Source organism: Nomascus leucogenys, chromosome 6 (genome assembly GCF_006542625.1).
Source record: "Nomascus leucogenys isolate Asia chromosome 6, Asia_NLE_v1, whole genome shotgun sequence".
NCBI classification, from domain to species: domain Eukaryota; kingdom Metazoa; phylum Chordata; class Mammalia; order Primates; family Hylobatidae; genus Nomascus; species Nomascus leucogenys.
Window position 1 is genome coordinate 119,642,618 of NC_044386.1, and position 12,656 is coordinate 119,655,273.

General features: G+C 48.5%; 1 protein-coding gene across 1 annotated transcript in view; it reads right to left on the reverse strand.

The window, feature by feature from the left end:
* Window positions 1–12,656, reverse strand: part of ALDH1A3 (aldehyde dehydrogenase 1 family member A3) — a 36,174-nt gene that overhangs the window by 6,795 nt on the left and 16,723 nt on the right. The window contains exons 8-12 of the mRNA XM_030815100.1: window positions 11,428–11,530; window positions 8,858–9,042; window positions 3,870–4,034; window positions 2,317–2,474; window positions 1,007–1,081 (exon numbers count right to left, since the gene is read on the reverse strand). Coding sequence (XP_030670960.1) covers window positions 1,007–1,081; window positions 2,317–2,474; window positions 3,870–4,034; window positions 8,858–9,042; window positions 11,428–11,530 — 686 coding nt within the window. The remainder of the gene's footprint in view (window positions 1–1,006; window positions 1,082–2,316; window positions 2,475–3,869; window positions 4,035–8,857; window positions 9,043–11,427; window positions 11,531–12,656) is intronic.

A 12,656-nucleotide genomic window follows, 5' to 3' on the forward strand; every position in this document is an offset into this window, starting at 1 on the left:
ACGGAGGGGCTTACAGTGGGTTTGCACACACAGTGGAGGGTTTGCAGTGGGTTTGCACACGCATGTGGAGGGATTTGCAGTGGGTTTACACACACGGAGGGGCTTACAGTGGGTTTGCACACACAGTGGAGGGGTTTGCAGTGGGTTTACACACACGGAGGGGCTTACAGTGGGTTTGCACACACAGTGGAGGGGTTTGCAGTGGGTTTACACACACGGAGGGGCTTACAGTGGGTTTGCACACACAGTGGAGGGGTTTGCAGTGGGTTTACACACACGGAGGGGCTTACAGTGGGTTTGCACACACAGTGGAGGGGTTTGCAGTGGGTTTGCACACACAGTGGAGGGTTTGCACACACAGTGGAGGGTTTGCAGTGGGTTTACACACACGGAGGGGCTTAGAGTGGGTTTGCACACACAGTGGAGGGTTTGCACACACAGTGGAGGGGTTTGCAGTGGGTTTGCACACACAGTGGAGGGATTTGCAGTAGGCTTGCATATACTGAGAGGGCTGCAGAGGCCCAGCAGGAGGTGTTGTCATATGCCTCCTGGGAGGGGGCCCCTGCTAGGCTCAGAAAAAAGGACCCAGCAGGTAGGAGCCTTACCTGGGTCAGCCTTACCTGTCTTCACTGCTGTGAGTGGGGAGTTGTGTGAATAATGACACCCCACATCTGGCAAAAGCACACTTTTTCAGTTCTGCCTGTGTCCCTGTCCAGGGAACTTCTGTCAAATATCCACTGAATGTCCCCAGCATGATGGGTGCTGAGCAGACACAAAAGCTGAGGCCTGGAGGGGGGCAGGCTGAGGATGTGAGTGGGAAGGATGGGGGTGATGGGCTGGAGAGAGGAAGGGATTGGTTCCCACCAGCCCTAGAGGGACACAGCTGGCCCAGACAGTGCGGCGGGGGTGGGGGGGTGTCAGCAGATTGGAGCCTGAGTCACTGCCTGCAAATCTAGTGGATCTTGTGTTCAGCCCATGGCAGGCTCAGAATGATGGAAACACTTACAGTTCTCTGCCATTTCCTGACATTTTAAAGCCACCAAATGGAGCCTGTGCATAGAGGGCGTTGTAGCAGTTGATCCTAGAAAAGAATGGAAGAAAGCTCAGAGTCATCTGGAGAAGACCCCCTGGCTCCTGGCACTGCAGCCACTGAGCCCCCGATGCAGGGCATTGTCTAATAAATAGTCTTTTGCCAAAGCTTCCATGATGAAAACAGAAGGTACTCTCAACTTTTGTCTTCTCATTCTTCCCATCAGCAACTAAAATTTGGAAATCCTCAAGTACAGAGTGTGTTTCATTGGGATAGGAATGAAATGATAAGGGGAGAAAAAAGAAGAGAGGGCCGGGCATGATGACTCACGCCTGTAATCCCAGCACTTTGGGAGGCTGAGACGGATGGATCACCTGAGGTCAGGAGTTCAAGACCAGCCTGACCAACATGGTGAAACCCCATCTCTACTAAAAATACAAAAATTAGCTGGGTGTGGTGGCAGGCGCCTGTAGTCCCAGCTACTGGGGAGGCTGAGGCAGGAGAATTGCTTGAACCTGGGAGGTGGAGGTTGCAGTGAGCCGAGAGTGTGCCACTGCACTCCTGCCTGGGGAACAGAGAGACTCCATCTCAAAAAAAAAAAAAAAAAAAAACAGCAAGCAAGCAAGCAAGAGAAAGAAAGAAAGAAAGAAGGAAGGAAAGAAAGAGAGAAGAAAGAAAGAAAGAAAGAAAGAAAGAAAGAAAGAAAGAAAGAAAGAAAGAAAGAAAAGAAAGAAATCGATCGATCAGGGTGCAGAGGAATAAGAATTAGCTTTGAAATGAGAACAGATCTGACCCGAAAGTTCTCCTGCTTCCTGGTTATATGATTCTGGGCTTATTGCTCAACCTCTCTGAGCCTCAACTCATTAATCTTTAAAATGGGGATCACAAAACATAATCTGAAGAATTACTGATGAGGCAGAGACTAGTATTCATATTTTGCAGATGGGCATGAACTGCTTTTAGAATCAGAATGGAAAATAAAGTTGGAGGGGCAGTACAGCCCAGGGGTCACAGGCACAGGCACTGGAGCCCCCTTGGCCATCTGCTAGCTGTGTGACCCTGGGCAAGACACTTCATCTCTCTGTGCCTCAATTTTCTCATCTATGAAATGGAGACATAATGGCACCTTCTTCAGAAGGTGGTCATGAAGATGGAAGGAAGCACTGAGATAGGGCTTGGTACATAATACACAATGTAAACAATGAGAAACTCTCAGTTAATAGAAGAATAATGAACTTAGCAAGAAGCAACTCAGGACAGCTGAAATACACACACAGTCAACTCACCAGACCGTTCCAGACTCTAAGGCAGAAGCCAACTTCAGGGCTTTGTCGAGGTTTTTTGTGAACACGGCTGCTGTGAGTCCATAGTCAGTGCTATTCGCTCTTTTTATCACTTCTTCGATACTTTTGAACTTCAGTATTGGTTGCACTGGCCCGAAAATCTATGATTAATTGCAAGAATGGCAATGAGAGGCATGACTGAATGGAAATGCATGCTGTGAACAAGCATTTCCTTCTCTTTACATGTTTTTCATATGCCCAGAGCACACACATGCCTGAAAAATGATGATTAGAGAAGAAAGAACGTCCAAACATTGCTTTAGTTGCATTACCGTTGAAGACTGAAGGGAAGGATTAAAATGAAACAAAAATAAAAAATAATAACAAAAAATACATGTTGTGTTTAAGATGTCTTGTTGTCATCAGGGTTTCTGAGAAACCCAGCCAGACAGCCTTGGAGTAACCCATAGATGCACAGAACACAAAACCTTTAGGTAACTTTTTTGAGAGTTATCTTGAAGGATATCTGCAGGCACTTTGTAAGACTGTGCTCCTACCTCTTGGAGCTGTGTTTTTACCAAGGAAGACACCCTAGAATGTTTCCATAATAACTACCAGGGGAAGGAATGACACAATATTCACCACAGTTTGTGACATAGCAAAGAAAAGGAAATGGAAGAACTAAGGCTTGAACGTTTAAAGGTGATTTTGAAGGGAGCTTGTAATTGACTCAATATTAGGCATAATTATAAGCCGGCAGGATGGTGCCTGGCCTGCCAAAATACCTTCTGGGTTCCCCAGGACCTCTCGTCACAGGGATGTTTAAGGAGCTGAGCTTTATGCCATCACGGCATATAACAATCTCAAGGAAGACGCCTCTAAAATACCTGCCCTAGAAAGCCCTTGGCAGGGACTCATCCTTTTATGTGCCCCAAAATACCACATCCAGGGTCTAACCACCCGGGATCCAGCTCTCCTCTTATGAATGCTGTGTGGGAACCAGTTCCCGTGTAGTGTAACAGTGGAGGGGAGGGGTCTCCTTAATTTCCCTCATTTCCAAGATGTCCGTGGTGGAAAATGTCAATACAAATTCCAGCTGTGACATGTTCCTTGAGTGAACACTTGAAGTTCAGTCTAGGGGCACTGAAGGCGGCTTTGGGCCCTGAATCCACAGGTTCTTGAATTGATTCCTGGCAAAACCCACAGGTGGCAACAGTTCCCCACCTGCGGCTGCATGACTGACTCAGGGACCGGGTGTGTCAGAAAATCAGAGAGGGCTTGCTGCTCCCAGAGAGGGTGAGCCATGAATGAAAACTAGCTATAACAAACAAGGTACTTGCTGTATCATGCTTGGAGTTCGCCAGAGGCAGGGATAAAACGGCTTCCCTAGGGACCCCAAAGGACAGGGGAAAGACCACAAAGAAAAAACAACAACAACAGCAACAAAAACAAAAAAACACTCAGATCACAAGGATTTCTGGGATCCCTGGGCCCTAGGGAAGGACTCCAGTTTGAAAGGCCCCGCAGGCCGTAGCCTTGCCACAGCCCCCTTGTACCTCCTCTTTGGCAATCCGCATGTTGTCTGTGACTTCTGAGAAGACAGTGGGTTTGATGAAGAGCCCCTTGTCTTCCATGGCTGAGCCCCCGCATTCCAGCTTGGCCCCTTCCTTCTTCCCACTCTCGATCAGCTCTAAGATTTTGTCGAACTGCTTTTGATCAATCTGCAAAACACGAACAAGAAGTACAGCCTAGCTTCCTTCTGGGCAGTGGCTGCCATCTCATGTTTTCGGTGGCCTTCAACATGCTCAGCCGTCCTCCTTCTGCACGTTCTTGTCAAGCCATGATCCATGTAACTAACGTGCCTTGCAGGCAAATATTCCTCTGATGCACAGAGCTGGGCTCTTTGGAGCAGGGGAGAGATGGGGAGATAGACTAGTCTCATCCTCTGGAGGTTTGGGACTTATTTACACTTCTATCTCCCTTTTCCATGCAGCAAAGTTAGTCCATGAGTGACACAGGTCTGAAGTGGTCACATTCTTTCTTCTCCCAACTCTTTACATTCTACTCAGGTTGCCAAATTTAGCAAATAAAAATATAGGATGCCCAGTGAATTTGAATTTCAGAAAAATGACACAATTTTTTTTAGTATGTCCCAAAACAATATTTGGGATATACTTAAGCTAAAAGTGCATTCACTGTTTATCTGAAATTCATGTCTACCTGGGTGCCATGTATCACCTGGCAACCCTGTGCCCTGCTCAGTTGGCACCATGAATCAGGGTAATAGTTACTGGAATTCTCCTGTCATGGTGCAGAGAAGTGAGAAGAAAAGCTAACCACCTTACTCAACACCCCTGGGGACAAAGCAGAATAAGCCTCCAGGTGGGGTGGTGGGGCTGCTCCTTGGTTGGCAGGAACAACTCATGAGAAAGACTCTCCCTTTTGCTATCTTGTCTAGACGTCTCCTTGGCTGGAGTTTGCGCTGTACCACCAGCCTGAAACACAGCTTGTGAACACGCTACTGACCAGTTGTCAAAACCGCACCGTTTTGGGAGATTGCTCAAGGGAGAAAATGCTCTTTCTGCCCCCTCCACTGGTCCTTCTTCCTGACATCTATGGGAATCTTGTCCTTTATCATGATCTGTGGCTGGTCTCCCTCCTCTTTGGCTGGGAAAGACAAAGCTTTACTAGGTTTACTTTAGCTGGGATTTTTAGATGGGAAAACTGGTTTCATTCCAATAATCATAAACAGAAAAACAAGCAAACCCAGCAGAGTAATTGGATGACAGTCTGTCCTGGAGGAGCAGGAGACAGAGCATAAGCCATGCATGCCACTTGACCAATCATCTCATGAAATATGGACCCAGTTTAAAAAACTAACTCAGATTCATACCTCACACCTTATACCAGGCCAAACTCCAAACCCAGTTTAAAAATACTAACTCAGATCCATACCTCACACCTTATACCAGGCCAAACTCCAAACCCAGTTTAAAAATACTAACTCAGATCCATACCTCACACCTTATACCAGGCCAAACTCCAAACCCAGTTTAAAAATACTAACTCAGATCCATACCTCACACCTTATACCAGGCCAAACTCCAAACCCAGTTTAAAAACACTAACTCAGATCCATACCTCACACCTTATATCAGGCCAAACGCCAAATAGATCAAAGATATAACCAGGAAAAACAAAACCATAAAAGTTTAATATGTAGGAGACTTATCCTGCAAACTTGGAGTGCCTTCTAATGACTCAAAATGCAGAAACCAAAAAAGAAAAGATGTATAATTTTGAGTATGTAAAAAAAAGGGGGGGGGACAAAATTATCATAAAAAAGAGCAAAACAACACACTTGGAAAAAATATTAACAAGCCATATTCATAGAAAGCTAATCTCTCTACTACATATGTAAAGAGGTCTTAGAAGTGATAAGAAAAATGCCTAACAATTTGAAAGAAAAATATGCAAAGCAAATGCACATTTGATAATAAAGGAAATACAAATGGTTTCTAAATATATAATAAGATGTTCTACCTCACTTATTATAAGTGGTAGATGCATATTAAAATGAAACAAGATACCATTTTTAACTCTCAGATGGGCAAAAATCCATATTCTGTTGGAAAGGGTAAAGAAACAGACAAGCTTCTAGAATGTTGGTAGGAATACTCGTTGGTTCAGCCTCTATGGAAGGTAATTCAGCAACACTTAAGGAAATTACAAATGTGTTCCCACTTAGCAACCCACTTTGGGAAAGCTGTCCCAGGGATTTCCTTGTGTGTATGTGAAATTACATACTCTGAGGCCTTGTGTGTGACTGCACATACCCGCATGCTAATCAGAAGATGTTACTGAAATTCTGGTGGCTTCATCCAGCAGAATTCCATACACATGTGAAAAAGAATCAGGCAGGTTCCCATGGACTGGTATAAAGAGCTCTTCAAGTTTTTTTAGGGAACAATAAACAAAGTGCAAGATAGGATACTATCATGGTAACTTTCTTGTAAAAATAACAAAGGCAATCAGGACTTGCATTCATCTGCTTGTATATACATGAAAACATTCTAGAGGGAAACATGAGGAACTAAGAACTGGGGATACCGTGGGGAGAAGGGTAAGAACCAGGTGTACAAAGGTGGGGGCGGGAGGGCCGGGAACCCTTTCACTATAGATGTTTTTAGGCGTTTTGGGGTTTGACCCATGTATGTGTACTCCACTCAAAAAAAGCAACAAAAACAGTAACAAAGAAAGCTTTGCAACAGATCCTGGAAGAGCTCAAGGTTCTCTCAACTTTTCTCTGGGTGAACCAAGTCTCAGGTTAACAGTTCCAGATGTTGCTGAGCTGCTCTTCTCCTCCCTGAGGGGCCAAAAGGGCCAAGGGGCTTCACCCAATTGCAGGTCCTCCCTGGCTGCTGGGCATATGCCATCTGGAAGACCCTGTTTGTCCTGCAGGCAGTGCCGGGTCCCTGTGGAAACCCTACACATCCAAACTCAACACTCCCTGGAGAGTCCGTAGGAACACATTGTTTAAATCTAATAATCCTCCATGAAATGTCAGCTGGTGCCTTACAGTACAGGAAGAGAGACCTGCCAGGAAGTGAGATGACGCGGCAGGGCACAACACCAGCAACGGTGAAAGACGGTCCCCACAGAGGACTGGCTCAAGGCTGTGCTCGGCTCTCTGCCGGGAAGACGCTGCCGGATCCTGCCCGGCCAGGTGGCCTGCATAATGTTTATGTGCCTCGTTGCTCAGTTGCCAAATAAACCTGAATGATTTTGGAGCATTCCTGTGAGTGCTAGCGCGGCCGTGGACCCGGATCTAGGTCAGCTAGCTGCTTTACAGGCATGAGACAGACAGGACTATTTAGACAGCTGTAAGTCCTCTCAGAGTAAAATCTTATTACCGTAGATGAAAAAGCACTTTGGAAGAAAAGAAAACCCCAACAGCGTTCTAAAATAATATGCTGAGGTTAGACGGCTTTAGTGAGCTTTCAGAAGGACTTTCAGTGGTGGCATAAATGCACAGATGAAATCAGCACCCATTCTGCCTCTGTCTGTTCTCTTGGAAGAAATTGGTGTATCTGGCCTCAAAAGTCAAGACTGAGACATCAGGCATAAGCCAAGAGCCATGGAAAGAGACTTGCAAATAACGATGGGGTAAAAAAGTTTCCTCTGTATGGGGATCAGTTCACATATTTCCCACTGATTCTGGATTAGCTTTAAAACTCACGGCAGATTCGATAATGACTTGTGGTCATGTTTGCGTTCAGATCTGAAATCCAGCCGAGGCCATTAGAAAACCTTGTGTCACTGACCGCTGGGTATGGGGCAGAGGCTGGGCAGGCAATCACTGAGGAGAAGGAATGTTAGCCACAAGAAGAAGTGCGTTCTGCCAGGGTCACGTGGCGTCGCAGTGTGTGGGCTGGGGCCAGGGGAGGGTGGGCACTAATGGCCAGAAACGCACCCCTCCTCGAGGCCCTCCCTTCATCCCCAGCCAGGGCATCTCCACAGGACAGCCTGATGTCATGCACAGACACTCACTGCCACCTAGACTGGAGAACCTGTCATTTAAAGCTTCCTCCTGTTTAAAAATAAAACCTGCCCATAATTGAATACTCCCTAGGTGCCATGAAATTCTCATAATATTCATTGATTACTCCCATTCTCCAGACGAGGAAACTTGGGCATGGAAGGATTTTTGTGACTTTCATAAAGCCCAGGGCCAAATCTGAGCTCAGATCCACAGCAGCCTCCCCTGTAAACATGCAGTGCTGTCACAGTAGGGGAAGTGGCAGCCTCCCGGGATGGACGCAAGTGGGGAAGTCATGGACATGTGACTTGAAATTTCATGGCTGGGGCAGGACTTTGGCTAAAAGCAAAGTGAGTGGCTGCTGAGCTCCATTTCAATAATGCATGGGATGGTCAGGCTGCCCTCTTTTAAATATTTATCCATCTGCTTCACTTCATAATTAGTAAGAAAGTGATACAGGATGTGCCCTTTTAAAGAGGATATTAAATCTCGTGGTTATGATCATTTTCATCCTGTCCTTGGCTTCCCAAACTCAGCCTCCAGAGACACGTTGCTACTGCCTGGAGATACATTCTCGTGCCCCAGGCTCTCTCCAGCTGGGATTGTTTGGTTTCCAATGGTTCACCTTGTCCTGTAACCCACGTGGGCTTGAGGGCCTTGGGCTGCGACTGAGACTCCAGGCCACACCCTGCCTGCACTCTGCTGCCTTCAGCCAGCCTACAGCCCCTTTTCTGTAGGGAGGCCATCCTGGAGAGTGGAGGGTTCACGCAGATGGCCTTCTGCCCTGGGAACAGCGCCCTCCTCCCATGCCTCAGTGTGTCCTGCCCCCTTTCATGAGCCCCCGGGACCTGACAGGATTGTGTTGCTGATCAGTTTCCTCCTGGGCAGGACAGGTCAGCATTCCTTCCTTGGAGAGGGACCCTGTAGGCGGTGGCCATGGGACTGCCATCCCATGCTTCGGCCCCTAGACAAGCACCATGGGTTCAGACACACCAGGGGGATTACCTGAGGCCCCTGTTCTGTTTTGACATCGAAGGGGTCTCCCACGGGCCGTTTCTTGGCATACTCCACACTCCGCCTGACAAACTCAGAGTAGACCTGCTCCTCCACGAACACCCTGGAGGCCGCCGTGCAACACTGGCCTTGGTTGAAGAACACTCCCTGATGGGCACACTCCACTGCCAAGTCCACTGGAGGGGGAGGGGCGAGGGAGGCGGGCGGAGCGAGAGGAAGCGATTAAGTTGTTAAAGCAGGACTGGCGACAGCTGTAATTCTAATTGCCCACACAAGAAAACAGGCCCCAGGATGGCTGCATTTCAGAAATTAATTTTGTTTGCAGACTTTCCCAAACAGACAGGAAGGGAGAAAGGATTTGGGGGTCCACGAAGTTTGGGGTTAAATCAGTTCCCTGACTGCAGGACTTCTCAGTACCTTTAATATGCTAATAAGTCCAGAGAGTCATAGCACTCCCTATTTCACTTGCCTATGTAACCCTCCCCTCCCCTTTTTCTAGAGGACTAATGTTTTATAGAATAAACTTTGGTAATTATTGATGTAGGCCCACTGGCGAGAACTTCTAAAGAAGCCAAAATGTTTCACCTTGAGTAAAAGAAGGGTCTTATTAAGTAAGGCAACATCATGTGCGTGACTTAGAAGGGCTGACTCCAAGTTGCAGAGTTGACTCTGAACTAAAACCAGTTATTCAAGCCGAGCTAGAGGGTGTTTAGAGAATAAGAACTGGGGGGACATGCTTAGTGGATAGGAATGGTATTGGGATGTCACTGACGTCTACAGAGGGGTTTCTAGTGTTCAATCCTTGGCTGGTTTCATCACCACCAACCCCTGCACTATTGCTTGCTTAAGAAATGCAGCTTTCCTTTGCATAGAGGCTGGCAGTGGCTCTGGGCATTGGAAGGTGATCCATTCCAATTCCATAGGGGCTGCTCCAAGGGACTTTGCCCTTGGCTTTGAGAAGGAGGCTGCTCCTATCTAGCTGAGTCATTTGTGCAAGTTTCAGTGGTAGCAGGATAGCACCATAAGGTTTGGGGGTACCTCTCTGCACGCTTGACCCCTGCAGCTGGCTGGGCCAGGTCCCAACTTGGAACTGTCCCTCCTCCAAGATAACAGACTCATTTCCTGCTCCTGACGGAGCTAGGGGTGAGGCCAAGCGGCAGGGGAATGGTGGCTTGTTACCCTTGATGTCTTGCCTGGGATGCCGGTTGTGTCAGGATGTAATTTGTGGACTGGCACTGCCCTGATGAGGAGTAGGAGGTGGCTACACAGCATGTTTTTATGACCCTTGTAAGTAAAACCAAGCCTCAAACACAATTAGTCCTGTGCTTTAGCTGCAGTTTCCCTCCCCAAGAGGAGGAAGATGAACTTCAGTGCAGGTGGCGTATACAGATATGGTGGCACAGGAATGCAAAACAGGAGTCCTGGCTGTTTGGGACTCCAGATGTGAGTCACAGTGCCAGCAATGCTCCATGAGGCTCCAAAAACCACTTGCTATTCATAGCACTAATGGTGCTTCCACAAGGAAACACTAACCCAGGCAAGAAATGGAAAGTCCATCTTCACACCCAGCTCCCATTTCCTTCCTGAGAGCCTGTTCCCTCCTCCTGTCCTTTCTCCCATTGTGAAAGCCAGCTGCCAGAAAGGAACTGATATCAGTCATTTACACCTTAGTAGGAAATTGTGCCAGGGTCATTTTTCTCAGGGATATTTGCAATTCCAACCTTATCTGAGTGTGAAATGAAAGGCTTTGTTCTCCATGACAGGAATTTCTGGCACCAGTGGACAGGTGGGGAGGCTTTTCTTGAAGGAAAGGTGTTTCAAGTCATGTGGGAAGTCACACCTTTTGACAGCTGACCCTCTCACCAGGTGAATGAATGCCCGGCCAGCCCTTCCTTCGCTCTTGTGGACATGGCAGCCAACAACAGCATATATTTTAATGTCGTGTCATTTGACTCTGTCAAGACACAAGCTATCCCCAAACTGCTGGGCAGGTTGCTTTCCCAGGGCAGGGGTGCAGGCCTAGAACCAGGCAAAGGGGGTAATTTGAAAGATCAGTTGCTACTGCCCTCCTCTGATTTATCAGGTCTGAGACACAAGGAAAAAGCATCTCCACTCTTCAGGGATCTTAAAACATGTGATAGGAAACGTGACTTGGAGGGGAGAAGAATGAACGGCTGGGAGTGGGCGGCACCTGCCCTCCCCACCCCTCCCAGGGGGCTCTGGAGGAGAAGCCAGACCTGCTCTTTGTGACCCCAGCTCTGTAGGAACAGGCAGGTAAACTTAATGCTGAGGCGCAGAAACAGGCAGCCTCTCAGGTGCCACTCAAGCCATGTCATTTTGGCAGTAGAAGGCAGCTTTCTACTAGCAGTAAAGCTGGCATTTTGATGTCCGCCTGCCTGTCTGCAGCTGGCTGACTGTGGGCGGGATGCCTACGGTGGAAGCATCCCCACTGTGTGTGCAGACATCTTACTCTCAGTTGGTTTTGAATTCAGGCCAGGAAGTGGGGAGAGACGGATGGATGCCCTGAAGCCCCAGCAAAGCCCAGGAGGGCAGAGACTCACAGTCAGCGTCCGCACACACGATGCAGGGGTTCTTCCCCCCCAGCTCCAGCGTCACCCGCTTCAGATTGCTCCGGGAGGCAGCTTCTTTAACCAGCTTTCCAACCTCCAGGACAGAACACAGATCACAATTTACCTTGGATGTTGCTGAACTTGGCCCAGATGCAAACATCAGAGAACATTCTGATCAAGCCCGGGTGGCAGTGCCACTGCCTGGCTCTCTGCCCAGGCACTCCAGGCCCCGATGCTGTCGCTTCACTCTCCTGGCCTCTGCCAGCATCTCCTCCCCTCTGCCAGCATCTCCTCCCATGCCAGACCATGACATCCTGGGATCCTTGGTCTGAGCTGCTCCACTTACAGGTGTGAGTTAGAGCTTCTGGGAACCCACACAGCTGGCTGGGAACAGGGCCGCTGCCCGCCCACCTGTCCTGGTGCCTGTCCGTCTGAGCCCAGCAGGCTGGTCCAGCCAGTTTGGTAAAGGGCTCTCTTCTACCTCTCACTAGAAACAGCTGAAATTCCAACAGCCCAGTAGGGAGGTGGTTCTGTGGGGCTCTTTGGTGTGATGTGAGGGAACCTCCAAGTGCTAGAGAAGGAGCGAGGGCAGCCAGCCTTCAGGATGAGAAGGAGCTGATTCTCTGGAAACACACTCTAAGACTGAGGCTGCCGCAGACAGGCAGGGAGTGAAGGGGTGCGCTGTGAGCAGAAGAGCCACTCACCAGTCGTGCTCAACGCCCCCATGGGGTCTCTCCCATTGCCCACCGCACCCCTGGAGGGGAGGGGCTGGCCCAACATGACTTGGTGACTTATCCAGGGCAACAAGTAAAGCCCAGCACCGCGAACTTCAGAGCTGGGAAGATCCTCAGAGACCAGCACAGACGCGGAGGCCTAGAGCCGGAAGCTAGCAAGGGGCGGCCCGGGCTCTTCGGGGGCTGAGGCTGTTTTCTCCAGTGCTAAGGCGTGAGTGCATTTTAACATCAGCAAGCTCATGGGCGATGGCTGAATGAGGTCTGGCATCCATCCACAGGCACAGTGTCTGTCCCCAAGGAGAGTAACAGCATCCATCAGGGCTGGACTAACTAAGGAGGGGGATGGGGACACTCATTGCGCGGGTGTTTTTTTCTTTTTTAAGTACAGAAGAAATACTTTCTCATTAAAAGTAATTCCACATAGAGATGTATGTAAACTAAAGGGAGAAAGCCTTCAGCTTCCCTCCCGCTCTGCCCTGAGCCCAC